Source organism: Cyprinodon tularosa, unplaced genomic scaffold (genome assembly GCF_016077235.1).
Source record: "Cyprinodon tularosa strain WSP-4 unplaced genomic scaffold, ASM1607723v1 ctg332, whole genome shotgun sequence".
Taxonomy (NCBI): domain Eukaryota; kingdom Metazoa; phylum Chordata; class Actinopteri; order Cyprinodontiformes; family Cyprinodontidae; genus Cyprinodon; species Cyprinodon tularosa.
In genome coordinates this window covers 1,133,996-1,160,916 of record NW_024039044.1, presented here as the reverse complement: position 1 = coordinate 1,160,916, position 26,921 = coordinate 1,133,996, and the positions used below count along the sequence as shown (strand labels likewise).

Below are 26,921 nucleotides of genomic sequence, written 5' to 3'. Positions count from 1 at the left end.
TCATGTGTTCAAGCAGACACTGACCAATTCAAAGAAATAATTAAATCTGAAGATGATAATAAACAAACACTTCTGAAATATTTGTTAATTTACAATAAAAATCAAAATATAATCACATTTAATTTCCTATTGGTATTAATAAAGTAGCTTTCAATTTAAATTGCATCATTTTAGTTTAAATATTAACCGCTCTCTTCTTTACTTTTGTTTCCTTCAGTTTGTTTATTTATTTTCTTACTGTGAACTTTTTGAAGCAGCAGTGCCCTCTTGTGGTGAATCAGGAACATGACGAATCAAAGGAGCCACGTTAGTTTTAATGTGAAACCTTTAATGTGCTCTACACAAGTCCACAGGCCCAAAACAACATGACCTGCATGCATCAACATAGTCATAACAATCTACTGTCCTTAAAGAAAACCTACAAAATCACATTGTAAAAAACTTAAAAAAAATAGCAGGCAGACAAGAGCAAGGAAGTGGTTCTCTATTTGTATTTATATCAAAGAAACGATGCATTAAAACATGTGACTCCAGAGTTTACTGTAGTAAACTTGAAAAAAAGGACAGAAGGAGTGGGACACCCTGCAGAAAAAAACATATAGACAATATCTAGTTACATCTAACAGATGGTCTTTTGCATTAATAACAGGTTTTCCACAAGTGGAGGAGAAAATGAAAATAAATCAAGCTTCAACAACTATACAGAAGGAAAAACAATGATTAAAAACAAACAAAAGGAATAAAGAAAGACATCAGCTTTTTTTCTAACAACCCAGAGGTGCTAAAAAACAGACGAGGACTCAGTCGTTCAATCTGGGTCAGGAAGAGCAACGCCAGCATTGCCCCTCCTTCCTTCCTCCCTTCCATCTCTCCTCTGTCCCTCCTTCTTTTTCAAGAGTCATGGAAAAATACCCCCCCACCCCCCAACCTTTTTTCTTTACTCATTCTTTCTTCTCGTCTCCTATGATCATTCTTACGGGCAGATTTTTCTACCCCCTTCTTATCCTCCTCCTCTCATGCTTTACACTAGTAAATCAGCAACATGTGGGTTTAATCCAAACCAGACCTTGACTTGTTCTGACGCAGCCTGCAGATTTCAGCTTTTACTCTTTTGCTTCACAACTTCACAAAATCAACAGAAGAACAAAGAGGCCCTGCTGCATCTTGTAACTTGCTTAGAAAACTATAGACATTTGGAAAGCAAGGCGTCCGTCACTTTAGATCCTCTTATAAAAATACAGTCCCAGAACTGAAACAGAGAGAGAAATGCATTGGCCTGCTGGGACTTTGTTTTAGTGCTGTAGGCGGAGCTGCGTAAGGGACTCTGCATGTGAACATTCATAAACAGATGAGCAAATCATGTGACACTGGATCATGTGTATTAGAGGTGGGGGGAACATGAAGGGCTCAGTGGGAGACGGGCGGTCACAGACATGCAGCTGTCCAACATTCCTGCCTTAGTCGCAGCTTCACAGAAAGGATCTCTGCTCTGCAAAACACAGGAAGGAGCAAACCAAAGTGCAAGACAAAAACACCAGAATGAGGCCATGAACCTGAATACAGCACAGCAAAGACCTGATCAACATTGATTCCTGTTCTACAGAGACATGCAAAAGTATTCACAGCCTTTAACCGATCCGGCCACAAGGAAATACTTTCTATTGGGCTTTTAATTCGAACGGGAAGAAGTGTAGAACTGGGGGGTACAACTCAGGAAAATGGGCTGCGGATTAGGATTCACTTTCCTTTACTCTGATACCCCTAAATAAAAGGCTATTTAAATCCAGTCTAACTGCAGACCTTCTGGTCCTGGCCTCAGAGGTTGTTTTGAGAACAACAAGCATCATAGAGACCAAAGAACTCAGCAGATGGGTCAGGTTGTTCACTCTGTCCTCTAAACAAGGAGAGATGATGGACCACCTGTAGACCTACAAGGACATGGACGTCCACCTAAACTGACTAGCTGGAGGAGGAGAGCATTATTTAGAGAATAGTTCAGCATTTATATAGAGAGAGCCATGTCTCAGGAAGGATAATATATCCAGGGGACACGTTTTAGTGGTGAACCCCATAAATCTGGGAGCAGGGAGAAAGGTGGAAGATGTCCTTCTAGCAGTTTGCTACAAGCCAAATACTGTAGGACACAAGTACAGGAGCTTTGATCGGACACCAGAACTGAACTGCTTGCTCTTCATTTAAAAGTTTATATATCGATTTAAATAACATCCTGAGCCCAGAATCCTCATGTGGAAGCAGGATGAAGATAAATCAAGGAAGACATTGTAGGAAGGAAAAACAACTAAAACTTTGTACAGGTATGGATCCCATTCTCTTCAGTTCTACACTGCTTTGTTATGTTCATCTTAAATGATCCAAATGACAAACTAATAACAAGCTTTTGGTTGTGACTCATGATAAAGCTAAAGGAAGATGAATATTTTTACAGGTCTCCGTAATAACTGAAGCATATCTGTCAGTTTTTATGTGTGTTCTGTGTAATTTATGTGCTCTAGTGACTTTTCTGCATTTGTTCTCCAGCTGGATCCCTCAGACAATAAGAAATAGCAGAAACAGTTATTGGAAAGCATGCTGCTCTTTCTACTGCCCAGACAACTTGGCTAAAGATATTTTACGCAGTGATACATTTCTAAGGAACACAGGCCTTATTGCAGGCTATTTAAAAGGCAGAGAGAACAGGACTCTGGCAGAGCTACGATCAAGGCCAGAGTGAGGAAACTGTAGCTCCACAGGCACTGACCTCACTACTTTTCTGCAGGAATAAGAGGAGCCAAAACGCTGAGGTAATTCTACTCTGAGACCTCTGTTCCCCACACATTCAGTTAAACTTAATACCAGCGACCGCACTGTATAGATGACGAACACCTGTCCAGCGTTTCTCACTGGTCACACCCAGTCCTGCAGTGAACGTTTGCAGTGCACCAAGGCCCTTGGGGTTTCCTTGTTCTGCAGAGTTCTGAGGATGGCGTAGATCAGGACGAGGATGCACAAGATGAGCACTAAAGGCACAGTGACCATGATCAGAGTCATGACCTTCGATTCGTTGTCAGCCACGGTGACGACCACGTTCACCTCTTTGTCCTTGTCTTCATCTGTGCTGTTGGGTCTGGTCACCACATCCTGGTCGCTGTCTGGGTTTGTGGGATCACCTTTTCCTGGGCGTGTTGGATGGACCGGTTTCTCCTCAAGCTTTGGATCTGGGTCCGGCTTTGGATCTGGGTCCGGCTTTGGATCAGGGACTCCAACACAGCCCATGAAATCCTTCAGGATGGAGCGGGGGTAGCCTTTGTCTGCCTCTGATCTGTGGTTGTCAAATCTCCAGTAATTGGAGCCTTTGTAGAAATAGGTGTAGGCTGCAGGGAAGGATAAGACAATGAGGCTGTGATGGTAAAGCATTATCTAGAAGAACAACAGTATACTAAACTTGATTCTCTATAGAGGCTAACAGTGGCGGAGACACAAGGAGGCATTGTTTCCAACTCACATATGCTGGTTAGCAACTGGCATATGACAGCTAGCAGCTGGCATAAACCAGTTTCCAACTGGCATATACCATAGGCTACTTTTGGCTCTAAGTGATGCTGGTTGTTTAAGACAAACCTGCTGCACAGCTGGTTCATCTTTCTTTCCGTGGGTGGCTATAATGATAACATAGCTGTCTTCTAACAGACCAATTATTAGGGTCTGTCAATAGGAGCAGTTTCTTATGAGGTACCAGCACTTTCTAACACATAAGCAAACCTGTTTACAACCAGAGATGCACCGATCCGATCCGATCCGATATTGACTAATTAGCTGGATCTGATATTGATTATTTGATATCGGAGATCCAATTCAGTGCACTTTTCCTGGAACTGCTATTTCTTTCTTTTTACTGCTTATTTGTTAGTAAAAAAATATAAAGTACATTTATATCCATGTTAGTTTGTTACTATTTTTCAACAATGTTTATGTCAAGGCTAAAGTACGGTGGACGACAGGTGCAAGCACGCAGTAAATGATGAAACGAGCTGCAAAAATACGTGTGATGCAAACTCTAAAACAGCACAAAACAAGCACAAAGCGCAAAACAAATGCAAAAAAAAATATTTTGCAAACAGGTGAAAATGTGCAGCAAACAGTGAAATGAGCTGCAAACATACGTACAATGCATACTCCAAAAAAACAACAACACACAAACAGAGAAAAAAAAACAAAGGCAACAGAAAACTTATGCAAAAAGAAAATTATGCAATCAGTAAAAAATAGAAGCAAAAAAGCTATAAACAACAAATTAATGCAAACAAAAAATATACAGCAAGCATAAACAAAATGCTGGGACCCCAGAATGAAAACAATGCAAATATCAAAAACAGCTGCAGGCTCTCTCTCTACAAAATTGGAAGTGTTCCCACCCACTAGTGGGAGTTGAAGAAAGAGCTAACCTAATAAAGCCTTTACTCTCATGGTGAGATATATGGTTCAATCATTTAATATTTGAATTGGATCAATGATTGGATCGGAAAAAACAGAAAACGTTTCTCAGGCTCTGGCCTTAATCCCATGAATTATGATCAGCTTGTCAAATAAAGTACCAATAGGATGCCATCAGGAACCAAACATTTTAGAGTTTAAGCCCCTTGCCTGCACACTGGTCTCTGCAGAGGCAGTTTGAGTGAAAAAGTAAATCTGAGGAGCATCATTCAAAGCTGTTCTACCATGAATCAACAGTCTAAAGGAGAGACAGTCCAAAAATTAGACTCTGTCCCTCTCTCTGCTCTACTTCCTTCAGCCTATCCAGTCTTTTTTGTTTTTGCACACTTCAATCCAGCAGGCTAACTTTCCACTCTGCGCCCTCCCTCTCTGCTTCTCATCTGTTTCTGCTGGTTTCCAGTTTTATTACTAAAAACACACACATTGCTGCTCTCATAAAAAGCAACGGGCTGTGCTAATGGTCCCTATTTCAAAATAAAAGCCTGGAAAAATCCCAATACCTCCATCATCACTAAGGAAGGCTCCCCTGGGAGAGGGAGGGATCCTGCCCCATCTGCTGATTGGTTTGGGAAAGTCGCGGTCTGCAGTCCGCGTCTCCTCATTGTAACGCCAGTACCTGCAAAAAAGCAACCGTTAATGCCACTAATGAGCAGCGACAGAGGCTCACCTTGGTCGCTGTGTCACTTACCTGTCTCCACTGAAGAAGTACGTGTACTCATTAGGCTCCCACCAAATAGCTGTGTCAATCTTGTGTGTGGGAATTCCTCGCCCATACTGATAGAGGGGCTGTGGATACCCAGGCAGCACGTCGGCCTCCCTAAACAGCCAATATCTATCATCTGCAAGGACAGAAAATCGGGATAATGTTAGCTAGTTCATTAATAATTTAATATTAATAATTTAATCAAACTCCTCACAACTTAAACATACAATAAGCTGCTACAATCTGACCCAAACAATTATCAGCTACACACTGACCCACTTTTACAAAGGGTGGTCCAATGACCCAAACTTCTCTCTACAGACAGACACAAGTATAAAAGCTCATTACAGATGGACCCCAAACAGTTTTCTATAGACTGATCCAAACGGATATTTAAAGACTGACCAAAATAACTCTCTACAGAGACTGACCCAATGACCCAAACATCTATTTACAGACAGATCCAAAAAGCTCTCTATAGACTGGCCCGATGACGAGTGGCAGTTCTAGACTAAATTTACCAAGGAGGGGGACTAAGGAATAACACACAAAAAAAACAAAGCAAGAGCGAAGATTTAAGTTTATTAAATCAGCCACAAACCTGTCATTTCTGTAATCCTTAAAGATAGGATATTTAATTTTATCTAAGGGACAAATCAGTTGCTGTCTCATTGGCAATGCATATCATCATAAGAAACTGATTTAGTATTAAACTTCAAATATCCATCTAAATAGTCATGTTTTTTTTTTTTAATCTTTGCATTTGCCCTTAATCTGAGCTGGTAAAGAAGGAGGAAGGACGGGTTTGGGATCTTTAAACAAAAATAATTAGATACCATGCACTTGAAATAAAATGGATGTTTTCTTTTTAAAACATAATTCATCTTATTTCATCTGCAAATCTTGTCATCTAACTGATTAAAAATTTTAATATCCATTTAGAGAAAATTTTACTTACATTTTGCAATTTATATTTTCATAATAGGAGCACTGGATCCTGCTTAACCCTGTCTGGAATCGCCCATGCCAAAAGAACTTTCTAAAGACTGACTCCATGACCCAAACATCCCTTCACAGAAAGATCCAAACTCAGCCAAAACAGTTCTTTACAGACTGATTCAAAGAACCTTCTACGAGTGAGAGTTAGGCTATTTTTAAGCTATTTCTAATTATCTGCTGCAGCCATATCTTTCTGCTTTGCCTCTTTACTAATTACGCCTACTCCAAATTCTTTTCATAATTTCTCCATGTTAGGAGGCATTGTTCATATTTCCCCTTAATATGCAAACAATCAGACTGACCTAGAAAGACATTGTGCTTATCCACCTGTGGCTGCTCGCTTCAAAGATTGCTCATTGTTGGGGCAGGAGCAAACATGCTCACCTGCCTGCAAGAGCACTCAGAGTGAGACTGAGTTGATGACAGAGTTTGAATGCCGCAGGGTTCATGTTTTTATTGTGCTTCCTCATGTATATGTGCAAATAAGGAGCAAAATATTTAAATATGTAAAATCACAGTTTCAGAAGCTTCAATGCCGATCAACATTCAGCATATGGGCCTAATTTCAGGGTATTTTTTCAATACGTTCAGTGAAACCAGCAGTTGAACTGAAATGTGCTGGACAGAACACTGAGGAGGGAAACCCAGGTGTAAGTCAAAGAACAGCTGTGACATTTTTCAGCTGCAATGCTGAAATAGGCTCTGAATCACTCTCTGGTTACATGAATTGATCTTTAGGTATCAATATGAGAAACTGGAGAATTTATTTATTTTAAACAAAGCAATCACAAAGAGAGGTACTTTGTGGACTTTACCTCACTTTTGAATGGTCCCCATGCTATACCAAAATTACTAAAAGAACAAATATAAACCCAAACATTACTTTTTAGCATCTGGAGATGAAGATTTGAACAGCCACACCCCGATCAGACCCAATTAAAGGAAATTGATAGCTGACATTTCTAAACTTCTTGTTACATTTCTATAGAAACAGGCTGTGTTTCTATAGAAATAGAAACACAGCCCGCTCTAATCAATATTTATGGCACTAAATAGCAGTTAAGCCATTTTAAATGAGTGTCTGAACGTCTAGCGGACGAAAACATTGTGGACTCCAAATTTCCCACAATGCACCTTGAAAAGTAGTGATTGTAACTACTTGATCCATCTGGGAAGACCGATCCGTACCATCAGCTCATTTGGGCAACCAGATATGACCTAAATTACATTTTTTTTCCTCCCCAAAAATAGTGAACATACTTAACTATAATGTGTTAAAGGTTAATAATGTATTTCCTTAGAAAATAAATGCTTTAAAATCCTTTCTGTTTTAACACTCATCTGTGCCCGATCTGTACCAAAAATGGGATTCTACACTACTTCAGGGAGCTAACTTTTTCAGCTTTGGATTTAAACATGAATCTAGTCTTTTTGAGTTTTATGTTTTGCTTTTGTGTTAATATAATGGTTGAGTGCGTAACCTAATGGTCTATAGTGCGTAACCTAAAGAAAGAAACAACTAAAATGCAGATACACATGGTTTAATCATATTTTGTCAGGCTACTTTGAGCATGTCCGATAATGACGTCAGACAAGCAGTTTAACAGAGAATATGTAAAAAGCATCAAAATTGTCTAAAAAAAACTCAAACATTTTTTCAAAGATGTGCATAAGCATTCTTTAGTGAGTTAAGGATAGAAATAAGTAATCTTTGTTCCATAATAACATTATTTATGGAAACCCGGATGTTTATCTGATTGTGCAAAGGAACCAATCGTACTTCCTGTACGGATCCTGCAGTGAGAATTATCCATGATCACTAAATGAGCAGATATATCCTAGAATGCGCAGAGAGCTCTCCTCGCAAAGCACTATGGAATATGCTGTAACAGCAGCCATAGGCTGTCTCTACCACACAGCATCAACTAATAACAAAGATGGGCAGGCAACCTGCAGTGGAGGCGGAGATATGTGACCAACAGGGAGCTAAAAGCAGTGATCATCTGCCCAAACGGTAAGTTAACTGAGTTTGAAATAAAGTCCACTATATAGTCCTCGCCTATATAGTGATTGAGGGATCTAGGGGTTATGGCGGATGTTCAGACACAGCCACAGTCTTTAAATGAGCTGAATATGGAAGATCAGCTGAAAAAGCATAAAGTTAAAGCTTCTGTCTGTGGTTTGATGGAAAAGTAAAAATTTCTTTAGGTTAAGAGGCAAGAGCTGATTAAAAACCAGAAGAAAAGAGTTCTGTAAAACTGAACTCCAATGCTCTGTCAAACTTCAGAAAGCCAGACTCATCATAAAGCAGGTCGGCTGTTTGGAGAGTAGAGCATAGAAAGAAGCTGATGCAATCCCTGGCCTCGCTCTGCTGAGGCCTTCAGGGGCTCAGCTGCAGGGTTCTGGCCCAACAACAGCTGCCACGCTGCAGAGGCCTCATTCGGGAAGCACTCCCTGAACTCATGCTCACACAAACACAAAACTGCGTCCCAGTCTGCAGCCAGCAAACACTTGGCTTATGAGAGAACTTGCTCTCTCCTCTTTGAAAGACTGAACGATTTCGGGGTGAGCTCATTTCCTCATAAATCAAGCTGTGTGCTGAAAAATGCTGCGTTTGCACGGTTTCCAATCAAACCAAAGCACGGCCTCATGATTCTCTGCCCATTTGTGTTCGTTGATCACTAAAACTTTTCCAGTCTGGCATCAGGGAAGGCGAAGCAGGAGGAGAAAGCAGCTGAAACCTTTAAAGAAGACAAATTTTCCATCGTGTCGCTCATAGGCTGCGTCGATGTTGTCAGGGAGACCGTTCCAGAAGACAGATATCGGCATGGGGTAGTTATCTATGACCCGGTTCCTCCGAACCCGCCAGAACCAGCGTCCCTACAAAAGCAACCAAGCAATGATGTTTATTGCTCTCTTTTTATTCAGCTGTTTTAGATTTTGAAAACGGAGCTCACCTTAAAAACAAACATCTCCCCCCGCAGCATGGTCACCGTATCAAAGCCCCCATCACAGATATTCGGTGGCTCCTTGTCTGGCACCTTGGGAGGCCTGGGTTGAGGGGGAACATCTCTTCTGTCAGGTGGGGTGACAGGGTCCGGTTCGGGTCCTGGTTTGGGCCCAGATTTGGTGGGAGTAGATGTGGGCGGAGCGTGAGGGAATTTGGGGCTTGGATCTGGCTGGGCTGGGGGGTCCAGGTGGCCTTTAGTCGGGATGGGGGATTCAGAAGGGGAATGAGTGGGTGGCAACGAGAAGGGTTTATCTTCAGAAACCCCAGGGGAGGTTGGGGAGCTGTTGGGCTGATCATCATACGAGGGAGGAGTAGGCGGAGCATCAGAGACCAGCGGAGGACCTATGAAAGAAGCAAAGGAGAAGATTTAAGGACGTAGGTGACTGAGGGTCAGAACCACATTTCTGAAACAGTTTAGTTCATGTTCATTTCCACATCTTCTCCCTGAGGGTTCTATCTTCTAACCACAGTCTGTCTGTGATTTCCTGTGATGGACTGATGACCTTTGCTGGAGGTACACAAAATCTCCAGTTTGTTTACAAAAAAACTTTTATTTCTGTCTTTATAGAGAATTTAAACACCTTAAAGGAGAAAACCTCAGGCTTTTGGTGAAAGTTACTTCATTTTGGCAAGTTTTTGCATCAACAGGCCAAGTTTCATGTATTTTACATGCAAAGGTCCATTTGATTCATCCAAAGATGAAAAATAACACTGCACATCATTCTGAGCACATCATTATAACTATAAAAACACACTGGTAGCAGCATCATGATGTGAGATTCTTTTCTGTAGTAGGGCCTAGTCAAAGTATAGACCTAAATCCAACAGAGGATCTGTGGAAACAGATGTTCTCAGATGCTTTGCCTGATTTTTAGATGTTTTACAAAGAAATCTGTAGAGATTTAAGCAGGACGAGACAAACAACAGACCCGCAGCTCATAGGAAGTGAAGGTATCGAAGCTTTTTGTGGATGTGTGTGTTGTAATCCCTCACACGTCATTAATGCCAGCTAAGAGCCATTGTTCTCTTCCTGCAGTCGCAGATATTTCCATGGATCAGTCCAAGCAGCTGCAAAGAACCAGTGTCCAGCAACTGTCCAGCAGAACAACACAGTCAAACCAGAAGACTGGAGCTGAATTATGTAGAAATGTTTACTCCAAAACACAGCAAGCTGCTCACTCTGTAACTCCACTGTTTGGTGTTACGAAGGTCATGGATGTGGCTGGATTTAAAGGTCAGCAGCTGCCAAAATCAGGAAAGTAAGGGGAATGGATGAAGTATTTTAAAACTCCCTGAATTTATCACCCTCTGGACTCAGTGCAGGAGGTGGGGGAATGAAAGGATCCTAATCAAATTAAATTAATACCTCCGTCGGATAATGTCTCCAACCCCATGCATAAAGCTGTTGTAGAACTGGAGAGCTACTTCAGTGACAGACTGCTGCACCCTAAATGCACCAGGAAGCGTTATCACAGATCCTTCCTCCAGCAGCTGGAAGACTTTATAACCAACACTGTTCCCATCAACCTCAATAAGTTGTTACATTCATGCTGATTTTGCATAGTTTCTGTCTAAGTCAGTTAAATAACAACATTCTTGCACATCTCTGGTGTTGTTGCTCTATTTTCACAAATGCATTAATGTAAAATGTCCACAGCTGTATATTGATTATTTATTCTCTAGATACACAGTATTTATACGTTTATTTACACTGTGCAGTATTTTATTTGTTGATTCTTTTAATGCAGTCACTTATTTTGTTATTTTCACCCACTTTTTAAGGTCCGCATTTATGTGACCACTTTTGCTATAATCTGGCCTGGATGCATCTGTTATAATCTCAAACATTTCTTCATCTAAGAACCTGCAAGACATTTTAGATGTTTTGAAAACATTTCTGATGTGCTGTGGTCTTCACCAGAATGTATCTGAAAGGGGGCTAATCATCAAACTAAGGGAACTAGGCTTTTTTTCTACAGTTTATAATGAAAATAGATGCAAACAAAAACAGAGGTGCATCCACTACTCTCAAGTCTGCAAAAATCAACAATAAGGTGGACAATAATGATAAATAATAATAAATAATGTGGGTTTTCTGCTATTTAATTAAAACATATAAAACAGGTGTAGAGTATAATGTAGTATATGCACTGTCACCATCAATTCACTGTATTTTATTGCCCCACATCTGAAAAAATAAAATAAAATCATAGAAATAAATGTGAATTAACCAGTGACATCCAGTGAAGTAGATGTAGGGTTTTCAATGTGTCAATTAATAATAAATGTAGAATGACCTATAAGAAATTTGTTAAATTACATGCCCCCAAAGGATTTTTGTTAAGAGCGTTTCTCGTTGTGTGTAGAAATTAAGCAAAACACTTTATCTGAAATAATAGAGACAATAAACAAAACAAAATGTATTTTGCCTAAAAATATCTATCATTAGAAGCTCTATGTTATTGGTGCACCAGATTTCTTTTTTTGTCCTACATGATATTTTCAATAAAATCAAAGTGGAGAACCCCTAGCATGAATATTATGATAGCGATAGTAATGCTTTAAAATTACAGGACTTTGAATTATATATAAAATAATACCAAAAATAGCAGAAATATTCATACATTTTAAGTAATTGTAATGACCTGGCTGGACAGCTGCACCACATAATATTTTGACAGTAAAAATAATTGAAAAGAAATTACAAGATAAGATTTTGTTTTAAGTTATAGTGATGGCATCTTCCGAAGATGTAGTACTGATATATTATATTGTTATAGATTTGATGTATAGATGTTTATATATTTTTTTTAAATATCCCAACAACCTGTTTCTATAGAATAGAATAGAATTCAACTTTATGTAAATGTAGTTTGCATCTATCCAGAAGTGCTATACATACTATAAATATTTATTTACATGTGCACAGAGACTACGTGTGTATTGACTATAAATGGTATATATAAACAGAGAGTGATTGTAAGAGGCTATAAAATAAATATGAAGACTATATACAGATTATAGAGGAAAGCTAGGAGATATATAATATATATATATATATATATATATATATATATATATATATATATATATATATATATATATATATATATATATATATATTATATTATAGAAAACAAACTGAGTGTATCCATATAACATTCATTTACCGGATTATTCAAACCTTGCAGGACGAAATGATGTAAATTATTGCCGTTTTTCTGCATCTTTTAAAACAGTTTCAGAGTGCAGCTTCTTACCGTACAGATGCTGTATTCCTCTGATGTCATCCTCATGCAGGCTGAAGTTCTGAGTTTCCATCCACCGGTAGAGAGGAGCCATCATAGCATCAGGGTCACCTGAATGCTCCAGACCCAGAGCGTGGCCGAGCTCATGCACTGCAACCAGGAAGAGGTCTACACCTACAGCACACATGATGGAGCCAAACAATAAAGAGGAAATGACGTCCATCATCTATGTAGAGCTTAGACTGCATCAGGATGAAACACAAACAGTGAGGATGCAGCAAACTGAGCAGAACCACAAAGAAACAAACCTTTTTGATTTTCATTGTCCAGTGTCCATGGCTCATCTGCATCAAAGTGCGTGTCTCCACCAATTCCTGGTCCCGGATAGTAAGCATGGGCCAGAGACCCACCCTCACCATCGAACAGAGACATATCACCATGGAAACCAGAGGCAAAGAGGATCAGGATGTCACTGAGCTGCGCACGGCTGCTGTTGGTGCTGCTTTCTGCTGGCAGCTCCTGGAAGCTGAGCGGCGTCACACGTTTCCAGACATCGACGGCCCGGCGGATGGCGTCATAGGTCCGCTCTGGGCCCAGGGAGGACGGGATCTGCTGGTTTAATATACTGGAAGAAAGACGTTCTTTAGCACTGGAAACAGAAAGTTTATTATTATTTTTTCATTATTTTTAGGGAGGGGAACCTGTATGTGAGGCGGTCTTTATCCCATCCTTTCCCTGAGAGGGCGTAACGTTTCCTCCTTCTTGGCTGGCTGACCCCCTCCTCAGGTCGTCTGTCAGGGAGGCCACAGCGAGGCCGCCGCATTGCCCTGCAGCCAGAAACACAATCAAACAGACCCTTTGTGGTGTTGCCGTTTGAATCTAAAATTGGGAACACATTTTTATCTATTAGAGGTTTTATCCAGAGTGGGCTCTAGAATAAATCTATATAGTGGGCCAAGGTGGGGCCAGGGTTTTTTCATGGTGACACCAAATGAAACAATCCTTTGAAATATTAAGTGAACCAAAAAGCTATTTGCAGCTCTGGAAACCTCCATATAGTAAATGAAAACTGTGATCATATCTAAATATGAATAAAAGTGGAATGATGTCCCTTTTTCACTTATTGTTATAATGAAACTCATAAAGAAACGTATTCAATTATGGGTTGTATGCCAGCACATATCATTTATATACCCCAAATTTATTTAGCATGATGTCTTTACCACAGAGGGCCAGGACCAGATCTACTGGGGCTCTGGCCCCTGTTGGCCCCTTTCTAGAACGGCCCCTGGTTTTATCTGATCCTCAGGTGAGACATATTCATACGGTAAGGAGGCTGCTGCTCGACATGAAGCTTCTGGAATCACTCAGGCTGAGTTCATTAAAACACTTGGCTTCCCCAAAGGAGCCCGCCTTTTGTGTTTACTTCATCAGTATTCAGCAGGGTGGAAGCTGAATGTGAATGCTAGCCGGCTTTATCCGGTCCAAAACCACTTTGGATGCATCAGTAGGATCATTGTCCTGTTGCAACAGCTGGGTCCAAGTTTCAGCCATCGAGCTGTTTGGTTTGAAGGGAAGTTGAATAGTTCGGTGCAGGAGTGTCTGAAGTACAGCCTGGGGGCCCTTATCGGACCCGGGGGGGACACATTTTTAAAATTTTTACGGTAAGAGTTTCTCTGACTGATTAAATGCTCTTGAAAAAGAAAAACAATTAAATAAATGTCCTAGTATTCACCAAGTTGGTTGTATTTCATAGAAGAAACACAAACACTCTGTGATTTTAACTTGGATCAGATCCATTTTCTGGTTCTTCTTTAGGGTCGACTCATTCATAGATCCATTTTCTACTCTGTTTTATAGAAATTGCATGTTTAGTTATAATGGAGCAGCAAAAAAAAAAAAAATGAAGTTAACTTACACAAAATCAAAATCAGTATTTTTGTATTTTCCAATTTTTAAAACCATATGACTTTTCTTGGTTCATCAGAACATCCATTCTGTTGATTTTGGCCTATTTACAAAATGTTTTTCCAGCACTGATCTGAGGGTAGAACTCTTTTCCTTTCACTCCATCCACTCTGCACAATACACCTGTTCCCCTGATGCTGTCACTACCATGCTTCCTGTGGGTTCAGTGTTGTTAGGATTAAACTATACAGTCAGATTTTACTCTATTTTTATGTTGCTCTGTCTGACACACAAAGTGAAGTTTGTGGTTAGAAATGTGAGAAAATATAAATCTAAATACTTCTGCATGCAGCCTTAAATGGACTTGTTAATCTATGCATGTTTCATCTGCTGTTTAATGCTAACAAATGTTGGAGCTCAGAGCTTACGCGACAGTGGCAGGGTCCATTTTCCCAGTCACCTCCAGGCCGTAGAAGCGCTGCATATCACTGATGGCTTTGGACAAAATCTGAGCCGAATGCATGGTGGACATCTGTCTGCTGGCCTGGGACAGGTAGCCAAAGTGACGAAGCCAAGCCTGGGAGAAGAAAGTCTGATTTATTCAGGTCAAAAGGTGGATTACTTCAGGCTGTTTTCATATTTCAGCAGCAAATACATGAGCAGGACAGCTGGAGGGAGCTGAGAGAGAACGTTAAACGTTGGAGTGCTTTTCAGGAGTTAAAAGGCAACAAACAGAGAAGATAAAAACCAGATGGCTCACATCAACAAGGAGAGCATTCCTGGACTGACAGACCAGGCGAGGGGGATGGAAACACGATAACTAGGTATTTTTTGGTAAGAACTGAACTCAATGATGCTAGTAAACATCCTCTGCGTGGAAACACGTCCATGACACAATCGAGCTCCATCGTTAAAACGCCTCAGCAGCAGGTCCAGCATGCAGCTGGATCAGAACTGGTTTGTTTTCAGAGCTGACAGAGAAAAGGTCCACCTGGTACAGACTTACAGGTGTGTTCTCTAAGAGCTGTATAAAGGCTAGGCTTTAAAAAGAAGGCAGATGTATTATGTTTTTATTTTATTATTTTTTTTGTTCCTCCAAAATGTTTGAGATTGTCAAACAAATGTTAATCCAGAATAAAAAGAAGCCAAACAAAATAAAAACAGACATCTACCCAAACCAGTGAAAAGCTATTTACCACCCTACCTTGCAAGCAGCACCCAGACCTGATTACTGCAGGACCCAGAGCATAAAGAAACCTTTAAAATAAAGCCCAACTCATGGAGGAGGTCCAAGAAGAAACCAGGACATCTTACTGCTGACCCAAATTAACACAGGCCCGGCTCTGATGTAAAACTAACAACATATGAGAAGGACGTTACCTCTAGTCTAACATGATGCCTGTGGCGTGATTGTCTGAGGACAATGGTCCAAAACAAAGCAGCACGTCCACCCTGGAGTGTTTTACAAAAACAGAAAGGTTTTGGAGTGGCCTAGTCAAAGTCCTGACCTAAATCTGATTGATGCACTTATCTTAAACAGGTCATCAAGCTCCAATACCCCCAATGAAAACAGTACATGGGACTCATTACCGTTTACACTGCAAAAAATGGAAATCTAAGAAAGTGCAGTTTTCTTAAAATAAGTATTTTTTTCCTTGAATTAAGCAGGTAAGTAAGGCACTTTGCCAATGGTGTAAGATTATTTACATTTACAATAAGAAAAAACAACTACTGTCTCTTATTTCATGTGCATTATATTTAATTATCTTTTTTTAAAGGTAAACACACTCATTCCACTGGCAGATAATCTTATTTACCCACTCAAATTAATGGTAAATACACATATTTTAAGACATTTCCCCAAATTTTAAGATCATTTTTGCAGTGCATCGGGGTTAGGGGGTGATTAAGTTTAACAAAGTCCAACTTTGAGGTCTGGTCCTGGATGTTGGCCCTGCTCCAACACATCTGATTTAATGTCAGATTTACCTCCTCAATTTGACAACAGAGGCTTTCTGGTTGAGTAATCTTTAAACTGAGTCGGACCATGGGTAGCACCTTAGGATTATTAAGGATAGTAATCCTTTGGAAAAGTTCTTCTTTGTCTCTTCTCTCAGACTTCTTCAATCTGAGGAGTTAGACTCAGCTTCATGAGCATTAGGCTGATTTAACATTGAAGATTAAACTGGCTGCTCACATGAAACCAGTTCAAAACAAGACAAAGAACCTGTGCAGAAGACTTACTTCACTTCAGTTTATTCATGAAAGCCAAACAGCTGATTGGTTTATCCTTCTGATAGAGATTTAAATGTTTCAGATCTGGATTGATTTAGTTTAAAGAGGCTCCAGAGGTTCTTTCCTTCCTGACCTTCTGCCTAATTGGATCATGATCAGCTCACCTCAGCGTTGAAGCTGTCTTCATCTGGCATCTCTGCGCTGCAGGAGACAAAACACCCCGAGATCATGATGGTGATGATGAAGAGTGTCCACAGCTGCTGGGGGGACATCTTCCTCCCCAAAGCTGATATGAGATGATGATGAAGATGTTGCTCCAGCAGCAGAAGGCAAAGCACTCTGGTTGTTCTTCACACTCCTCTGCAACAAGTGGTCATCTCTGACTGAGAAGGTCCGATCTGCAGATGATGGGGCATCTGCTTTAATCCATGGTTACAGGCAGGACTGCATGCCTCTGGTTCGGTTCGGTTTGGTCCGATCAGCTGCTAAGTGCGGGTAGAAAACCCTGCAGCAAACTCGGGTTCAGATGAACCGGATCCTGCAAAGTTAAATAGTTCGTTTAGTCCGTGCTTAAAACTGGGCATGAAAGACACGATCAGAACCAATCAGAATCAATCGGTTGTGTTCGGCTACAATACATATTTAAAAAAAAAAGAAACGACGGAAATTCCCGATTAGAGATGATAAACGATTTCAATGAGGGAGGTCGCCTCCCTGTATGGCAGGTCCTTATATCATATAATCAAACCAAGTCATAATGAAATTGATTTTATTTATTGTTTGGATTGGAAAAATAAAGAGCGAGAATCGGCCACTTTATTAGATTCACTCTCTGGTCTGGAGAGAAAATCCCCAGCAACTGATTGGAAGAAAATGTCTTGAGGTCTGGTGGCATGGGCCAGATGCTATAGTTCAACCACAACCACTAGAAAATGACTGGAGCAGCTTAGAAAGTGTTCCCTGGTTTGATGATTCATCATTTTAGCTGAAAAGTAAGGATCAGTCCTGTTAGATCAAAAGGTCGGACTGGAGGAGGTAGTTTCATGGTGTGGGAGACGTCTTCTTGATACACTTTGGAGCCCTCAGTGCCCACCTACAATGGTTTAAATCCTATAGCACAGGGATGCTCATGTCCAGTCCAGAAATTAACTTCTTGGAATATATTTACTTAATGTCTCCAACATTTTGCTGTAGCTAAAATTGTTTAAAAAAAAAAAAAATTTCTCTCTCTGGACCCTCTAAATTCATTCCACCGTTTAGCCCAAATGGAAAGGTTGAACTTAAAACAAAAATGGTTGTCATTTAAAACATTTCTGGCTACCAGTCAAACTGTACCAAGTCACATTGTTCAGCCTATATTGGGCTCAGTTGACCCATATCATTAGATGTTCTTTGATCTTGAGTATAGACACATTGGTGCAGTCACTTTACACATGCAGAACCCTTCAGGTTCTAACCCTTTAGCCAAAGCAACGCCAGGTCATTCAGTACCAGGTTGGAGCCATTTAAACCCACGAGAAAATGCCTTAATTTATCATGATTTGATGTCAAGCAATCGTCAGGCGTTTGATTTGGCTGGCTGATTCAGAGGGGCCATTTAAATTGTTGAAGCTGGGGCCCACTGAATTTTTTATCTAGCTCTGATCAGCTGCTGTCCTCTGAAAGCACTCAAAGCCATGTCAGAGTGACTGTACTCTATGATAATATGGCTTGCCATAATCAAGGAAGTTGAGCCACTTCAGAAAGCATGAGGACGCCATCTGCTTTTTTATTGTTAAACTGCAGCTGGTCAAACAGAACCTAATTCTTGGAAAAAAAAAAAAAAAAAAAAAAAAAAAAAAAAAACTCCATTCCACATCAATCATTTATGATCGATTCAGTTCTGATGTCGAGTGAAGGATGTGAAAACATTCCAATGTTGGCTGTAGAAGTTCAACAAGTTTTAGATTTTCTGATTTTTAAACCTTATGATCAGTCTTGGCATTCTCCAGAATGAGCTGGAGACCATCTCTGGATTTGCCGTTTTCCTTAGGTCAAATAAGCAGACATAAGCTTAGGTTATCCCAGGTGAGACCAGTTCCAGAAATCACTAGCAGGAAGAGTCAGTCAAGAATTCGGCCAAGTGAGCATGTCGACTTTGAAATGAACATTTCTGCCTCATGAGTTTAACAATACAACATGTCTAATCAAAAAAGGAATAAGATGTTTAATTTTTGGATTTTTTTTTATTATCTTCAACAATTACTAGTTGATAGGGAAGAGTCTGAGGGAAAAATAAACTGAGAAAATATTGAATTACAAATTATTCAGTCCTGAAAAGGCTGTTGAAACCTCTGCAGAGGGGAGCAAAACAGAAATAAAGAGTTTGTTTATGCTGCCGACTGCAGCCGGCTGGATGTCAGTGAGCTTCAGGTTTTGTGATCCTCCTGCTGCCTGCCTTGGCCACGCTGATGAGGACGGTGAGGAAGAAGCCTAAAGTCCAGACTCCGGCCACAGGAAGAACCACGGTGGTCAATATACCTTAAACAAATACAACATCTGCATTAAATCGAGACAAACTGACTAGATGAACAGCTTCCAATAACCGAGGCTTAAAGAACTCACTGGACTCCGGCTGGTCTGGCATTTCAATCCTTATGGGTCCGTATGACAGCAGGCCTTGGCTGGGATACTCCCTCAGTGCTTCTCGTTTACGGATAACATTACAGCTCTAGAAGAAAAACAGAGTCAGCAGGCAGTTCTACAGCATTTCATATTCTAAGGACAGTGAGCAGCGTTTACAGGCATGCAGGACTTGTGGTCATCCAGGTCACACAGTTGCACACTGCAGTGCAGGTACAGCTCATGAGGCTCTGTGGTGAAGCGAAACATGTCGAAGCTGTAACGAACGGTGGAACTGTCTCCGTTCTGGCTGATGAAGGAGACTGTGTGGTCGTCCACACAGCTGAGGAAGAGGGACCGTGAGACGATGACTGGTCAAAGCACAGAGAGAATGGAAGAATATAAAAAGATGTTCTGACCCATTATGAACGAGGCTGTGAAGAAGTCCTTCTGTAGCGTTTGGCTGAGGAGACTGTGTGGCCCAACAGTCATTGACACGCAGCAGGAAGTAATCTTCAGGCACCGTCACAGCCACCTCTATGTAAACCTACAGATCAGACACAGAAGAGCAGGGTAAGGTGCACCTTCTACAACTGTGCCCTCCACTTATATTGCAGGATTAGGAAGTAATGTTAAGCAGGTTTTTTGAAGGGTTACTTTTTTCCCTTACATACGAGTACAGAAAATACAAACAGGTCTGGACACCTACAGGCTGAAACCTGCTGGATGATAAATCTCAGATCTCTGCTGGCTTTTTCAACCCTTTCTTAAAGACATATCTCTCAGATCTGCCGTTGAAAGTTCAGGGGTTTATTCCAGAAAGCTCCCAGACACCAAAAATAAACATTGGAGATGTTCTCAAGACCCAAAGCTTCTTTAAATCCAAAAATGATCATTCTTTGCTCAGTCTTAGACTTTCCTTCTTCAGTTACATTCACTTTGAGGACATCTGAGCCCAGAGCTTCATCAGGAATAGAGTGGTGTCACCTCACCTTGTGATTGAGCTCAATAGTTGGAGTATGGGTGTAGGCATTGGTGAAGGTGTGGTCAGCATAAAGCAGCATCTGTATGGTGGCCTCCATCTCATCTATCCGCATCATCATCTCACTGGTTGTAAAGGAGACAAAAATGACAACCAAATCCAAACTACCGCAGGCTGATCAGAATTTGTTCCATTTGGTTTTCCTGAGGGACGTTTACCTGGAGATGGGGGAGACCGGAAAAGGCAGGCTGACAGTTCTGATATGAGGATAGATGCATGTGAAGTCCATTTTAAAGTTTGGGTCTCTGATTATGTTCCCCTTAATCTGCGGCTCTGATTGGACAGTCAGCGAGTAAAGAAGGTGGGTTGAATTTTTCTGCAACAGAACAAAGGTTTAGTTTGGGTCATAGATGTCAGACATGGGGAGTAGCGGTGCTCTGGTTTTACCGTCAGAGGTTTTCCCCCACAGGCCAAATATTTCTCCTTGGAGATCCGGAACATGTAGTACGAGGTGTCTCCAATGACTTCCCTCTGAGCCCGACAGGATTTGTTGGGCAAATGCAGAGCCTCCAGCGGCACTTTGTGGTACAAGAAGAAATCTTCTGTGGCTCTGATGCTCATGTAGTCTCTGCCACACACAACTTTAATCTGAGCACCTGAAAGTGAAATAAGACCAGTTTCACTAGTCAATCGTGGCTCCATGTTAATGTTACAAGCTCAAGTCTTCCAGTTTCTCCAAGTTAGTCCAATCCAACGACCAACTCTGTGAGTAAGGTCTTGTTCCCCTTCATCTCCCTTTATATAGACTACATCTTTCCTGAAGAATTTAATTCCAGACGTCAATCCAGTTTAACTTTCATTCTTTTCTAAAGCTTGATTTTGTTGGCTACTAGAAAAGGTTGCAGAGACCCAGATAGGTCCCATTTATGTAGGTTTCAGAGCTTCATCCCCGTTCATTCTGGCTTTATAATGATCTCTTAACAACATTCAAATTATTTCAAACAATGTTTTACTAAAAGATCCAAATTTCTAGTTGCCGTTTGCGGCTCCGGTTCTCCATCAGGACATTCTGCATCAAGACAGCAAAGTTATTTTCATACTGCCTCTCTAACCTCTGGGGTTCCGCAAAGTTTATTTCTGGGTCAAATATTTTGTTATTACACTCTTCTATAACCAGGCCTTATCCTCTCCATTGCCAATACCATCTATGCAGATGACATAAAACTAAACAGCTCTTTAAAACCAACCAGCCAGATAGCCTATTCACCATCATCCAATATTTCTCAGATCAATGACCTGCTGGTTTTAAACACCATGCAACTCCACCCTAAAATCAGACTTCATCTTTTTGCGCACACACAACCACCGCCACCCCCACACTTAAAATCCTATTCAGACATATTGGCTCCATTTATCTTTCTGGTTTATTTAGAAAACCTATCAGTGACATATTCTAAGCACATCTAGAAAACGTTCACCATTTTATCTTCTGCATTACCGATTTAAAGGTACACTATGCAACCGGTGTTGATTTTCCAGCGAGGCTCCCCCCAGAGGGCGAAAGTAAAAGTGCACTGTCGTAAATATGCACAGCTGTTCTCCTGGTTTCTCCGTCAAGCCAGGCGCGGTTGTTTTGAGCTTAGCAGACAGGCGAACGCAACGAATGACTAATGCTGCGTTCACACCGCAGCTGGCGCGACAGAAGCAGCGAGTTTACATGCAAAGTCAATGGTTGACGCGCGTCAAGGCGCAGCAAAAGGTCCCGCGGCGCGTTTTGAGCAGCAGGTGCAGCACGTCTGAACAGCTGAAGCAGCGCGTCGGGCGCGTTTAAGCATCTGACGCAGGGAGAGAGACACAGCGCTGATGATCACTCCTCTTAAACAGTTTATTGACGCCTAAATTAACTTAAAATGCAGAAATCTGCCGGCAGAATATGCAGTTTGGATTATTTAGATGAAAAACACCTACCAGCTGCCGCGGTGAACCGCGAGGAGGTGACCCGGCTAGAGGCTGCTGATGAAGGGATCCCTACTGTCGGCGCACCGCTGGTATGTGGGGGTCTGAGCGGCTCCGACAGAAAAAATATTGAAGGCAGGATAATAATCTGAATGAACTGACTGCACTGATTACGTTTTCAGGTGTATTTTCTCACTTAAACACATATTAAAACTACTTTATTCTCACTGATCACAGCAAATATAGCTGCAAGGCAGAGAAAGGATAGTGAAGCTCCGCCCAATGCGCGTCAGACCCACTTTTGCACCGTGCAGCCAGAGCAGCAAAGCTGCTTCAGCCGCGCGTCAGAACTAACTGGTACAAGCAGCAAAAATGAAGCAGCAGACGCGATTTTGCTGCGTCCGATGTGAACGTAGCATAACTGCACAAAGATCGCCACTGTGCTAGCAACGAGCATGCTTTTAACTGGGGGGTGTAGCAGTTCTCGCCGTAAAGCAAGACTGACTCTCGCGAGACTTCTGAGCCTGTGGGTGCGGGTCGGTGCTCCTGCAATTGCAAGTGCGGTATTTCCCCCACAGACCACCAGGGCGGCCGAGAATACCTTTGTTCAACCTGAAATGAATCATTTAATCATCCATAACGTTATGGAACACAATTAACTGAAAAATGTTGCATAGTGTGCCTTTAAAATCTCCAAGCCATTTAGGACACAGACAAATTTCTCACAAAATCCACTAAACCCACTGGTTTTTATACCCTCCACTCTGGCTCCCAGCAGATACAGTTTAGTTTTACAGTCATCTTGCATCTTAAACTTTAGGACTAAATATACAGGCTGCTGAATATCGGTCCCTGATCTAAACACAACTGCTAATAGCCGTTGGTCCAAACCCAGATTCTGCTGGTTGTTTCTCAGATGAGCCCCTAGGAGGCATCATCTTTCACCCCGTCCTACAGATGATTGCATATTTGTTCCGCTGACCTGTGGGTGTTTTAAAAACCTGTCTCTAATCATGCTATTAGGTCAATTTATTGCGAATCGTTTGTTTTACATCATGTGCAATACAGTATAAATGTCAACCCAGAGAGTTCAGTTTGTGGTATTAAAAGGATCATTCCCCTTTTCATTTCATCCAAGCAGCAAGATCGTCCTGTACTCTAGACGGCTCCTCTTGAATAATTTGACAGACTTTGATCCATTTTAACAGTCATTCATTTAGCTACTTAAACTTTTCTTAAATCATTCTGACAAATGGGCTGCTAAACATTAAGGGTGTTTAACTGTTGTAATTTGGTTTCAGAATACAGAAAAAAATATCTCAGAATATTCAGTGCAGAAGAAGCTGGCTACACAGACAACCATAAAACACAATAGAAAATTGAGTGGAAGGAAAAGGTATGATGGAAAGATTTCAAACAGACATGATTCTCAAGAACAGTGATGCCCAACTAGGGGTACTAGTTCCTCTAGTGGTCTGCCAATGCACTGCATGGGATATATGAAAACATTCAATGTCTTACTTCCCAGATCAAGTAATACAATAAAATAGGGCTGGGATTGGTTTTTCCCCTGCAAGGACCCAAATGCAAAATAAACCAAGATTTTATCAACCAAAAAGATGGGGGGAAAAAATGCCCTAATCAAAATTTACAAGAGAAGAATGCACCAAAGCAGCTGCAGTCAAAGATAAATGGCAACAAAAAAATCCTGTTACTGGGGATTCAGAAGGTCAGGTGTTTTATTAATAGTGTATGATGAAAAGTAAAAATAACTGAATCTTAATTTTTGTTTTTGCCATTTTCCCCAATTTGTTAAGTTTAGATGTGTGTATAAGGGGACTTACTCAGAAGAGCATAGATTTTTAACGTAATTTGATTTTGTATTTGTTTTAAAACTGAATCACTCTCCAGGCATCATATTTATGTTATTCTTTATTCTTATTCAAAAGAATGACATTTGTGAGAATTGTTCATGTCAAATTAAATATTTAGCATTTTATAATTATTTGAACTTTTTTTTTGGAAAATAATCAACACATTTGACCAAGGGGGTGCTCATGGTATGATATAATGGCCAAGGGGGGTACAAAAGTAAAAAAAGGTTAGGAACCACCACTCATTTTTTTGATTGTAATGTATTATGTGACATCACAATCTGAAAAGAGGTGAAGTATCAAACGTCTCAAATTTACAGTGAAATTCTGATGCAGAACTTTCGATCCATTTGGGCTCTCATGAGATCTTCCAGAAGCTAGATAGAGGAGTGCTGAAGACCAAGGGTGTGCTTAAGAACGGCAGCAGAGGAAGGAAGAACTAAACCATGGGAGCTGATCTCAGCCAGCAAGACAAGTTTGAATCTATTCTGTTTAATAAGACACATGAAAATCCCCAGCCTTAGGCGCCTGATCAGTACATCAGACCATTGGCGACCAGAGAAAGATGTTTAGTAAATAAGACAAACAGTTTTGGGGTAGGGAAATATGGAGGTGCAGTGGTTCAGCATAATTGATCCAAACCCTTTAGATCTGAGGACAAGAAACCACTTTTATGATCACTGACCACAAGTAGGCTAAAGGGCAATAATTAGATCTATATAATATTAAAATAATGAATGTATCAACATCTGATTGATGGTGCTGTTGCTGCATCCCATTGGGACTGCAGATGAAAACCAAATCAGACTATAGTTTCATGTTTAGGTTCTCTGATTCTCCTGCAAAGATGCATAGATCTATGAAAAATAGACAAGAAAAAAAAAAAACAAAGACTGCTGGGAGGAGACCTACTTTGGTCGCATCGTGCAGAATAAAAGCCGGTGGCGCATCTGCAGCTCCTCTGGTCTTCAGACAGGACGCACCTTGTTGGGTCGGTGCAATGCTCCACGCTACAGATTCCTGCAGGTAAATGAGGGCATGCATTACCTCAACATAAAACTACACATTCAAACACTTCTTTATCCATACCTTCAACTCCGAGACACGTGAAGCCGAGTAAAAGCACCAATACCTGATCATATAAAATATATCCATGTTAACCACTTTCTTAAACTGCACGTTTTCCTTCGGTTATCTGCATATTAACACCCACCTTTAGACAGGACGGCCTCATTTTGCAGAATAAAAATCAGTTTGTTTCTACTTCTCCGCGCTGATTTTAAAACTTTGGCTCGATAGGGACGCTCTCCGCTTCTAAAGATGTTTCCACACCTGCAGCTCTCCAATCAGGAACACCTGAGCCAGTTTTATCTGCCAGACGCGCATGCTACTTAAACAGCACATGGCAATGAAGGTTATTACCGACTGGAGAAGCTGTTTACTTCCACACTAGACACATTTATTAATGAGAAAACAATGTTCACGGAAAGCCTGTAGGACATTAATACAGAAGAGGATTACGGCCACTGGAAAAAAAAGTTAACTGACTTTTAAATATTATTTCAGTTTAATATAGAATTCTATGGAAGAGAATTAGGGCCACTGAAGAAATAAAAAAAAAAAGAAAAAGATTTTTAAATATTAGTTCAGTTTAATTTGGGAAAAAAGTCAGAATTCTGACTTTTTTCTCATATTAAACTAATATTTAAAAATCTGTTAACTTTTTTAAATTTTTTCAGTGGCCCTAATCGTCTTCCATACATTTATATGGGACTCCATATGTGGAAAAAAAAGAAAAGAAATTTGTGAAATTTTTTTTATTTAGTATGTTGTCCTTGCGAAATGTTATTTAATTGTATCTATAAGATGAATGTCTGCGTACTGTACTAACATTGTTTTTGGACAGAAAAAAGTGCAGGTGACCAAAATGGATATTTGAGACAATGCAGGGGACAAGTCCCGCCTGCCCCGCCTCCAAAATTATGTCTATGTCCGGAAGTATTTTACTAAACACAAAAACATAAGAAAAGGGAATGCTGTTGGTTTGTTAGCAGGATCAATTGAAAACTTATAAACAGACTTTATGAAGGACACCAATACAGAAGAGGAATAGGGCCACTGATAAAAAAAAATGTTAGCTGATTTTTAAATATTATTTCAGTTTAATATGGAATTCTACGGAAGAGGATTAGTGTCACTAAAGAAAAGAAAATTTAAAGATTTTTAATTATTATTTCAGTTTAATATGGGGAAAAAAATGTCAGAATTCTTTTTTTTCTCATATTAAACATATATTCAAAAATCAGTTAACTTTTTTCATTTTCAGTGGCCCTAATTGTCTTCCGTACTATAATATGGGGCTCCAGATGTGAAAAAAAGAAATGAAATTGGCAAATTTGTTTAATTTAGTATGTTGTTCTAACATTTGTTGGCAGAAATGTTATTTAATTATATCTATATGATTAATGTCTGTGTACTGTAGTAACATTGTTTTTGGACAGAAAAAAGTGCAGGGGACTAAAACAGATATTTGAAAAAATGCAGAGGACAAGTCCTGCCTGTCCCCCAAAAAATTACATCTATGTCTGGAAGTATTTTACTGAACACAAAAAACATAAGAAAAGGGAATGATGTTGGTTTATTAGCAGGATCCATTGAAAACTTATAAACAGGATTTATGGAAAAAAAAATGCTAGAGGTGAGCCTCATGCCAAGAAACTATTTATTTGAATTTGGTAATGATCCAGATCATGTACGAAATTTAAATTAGTCTTAAGTCACAATTTCCTTCAAAATGTGATGCTTGGCAGAGGACTGCATTATCTGAGTCAGCCCACTCTGTGGTGTGAAACTATGTGATGTTCTCGGCGTGGAACTACAGGAAAGTTCAAACAATCTGAACTGATGTAGTGAA

The 26,921-nt window shown here is 40.4% G+C and overlaps 2 protein-coding genes across 2 annotated transcripts; both read right to left on the bottom strand.

The window, feature by feature from the left end:
* Positions 1–1,317: 1,317 nt before the first annotated feature.
* mmp15a (matrix metallopeptidase 15a) lies at positions 1,318–17,261 on the bottom strand. The gene is made up of 10 exons (XM_038293938.1): positions 16,759–17,261; positions 14,788–14,936; positions 13,153–13,278; positions 12,760–13,076; positions 12,464–12,625; positions 9,151–9,545; positions 8,935–9,073; positions 5,180–5,330; positions 4,992–5,107; positions 1,318–3,371 (listed from the first exon to the last, which is right to left on the bottom strand). The coding sequence occupies exons 1-10, from the start codon at positions 16,864–16,866 to the stop codon at positions 2,905–2,907; spliced, it is 2,130 nt and encodes a 709-aa protein (XP_038149866.1). The 5' UTR covers positions 16,867–17,261; the 3' UTR covers positions 1,318–2,904.
* A 1,551-nt stretch (positions 17,262–18,812) lies between these two features.
* On the bottom strand, positions 18,813–25,517 carry zpd (zona pellucida glycoprotein d). The gene is made up of 10 exons (XM_038293915.1): positions 25,221–25,517; positions 25,097–25,139; positions 24,920–25,027; positions 20,625–20,833; positions 20,396–20,553; positions 20,188–20,302; positions 19,615–19,742; positions 19,376–19,538; positions 19,199–19,304; positions 18,813–19,114 (listed from the first exon to the last, which is right to left on the bottom strand). Exons 1-10 carry the CDS (start codon positions 25,239–25,241, stop codon positions 18,993–18,995), a joined length of 1,173 nt encoding a protein of 390 aa, XP_038149843.1. The 5' UTR covers positions 25,242–25,517; the 3' UTR covers positions 18,813–18,992.
* Between the last annotated feature and the right edge of the window lie 1,404 nt (positions 25,518–26,921).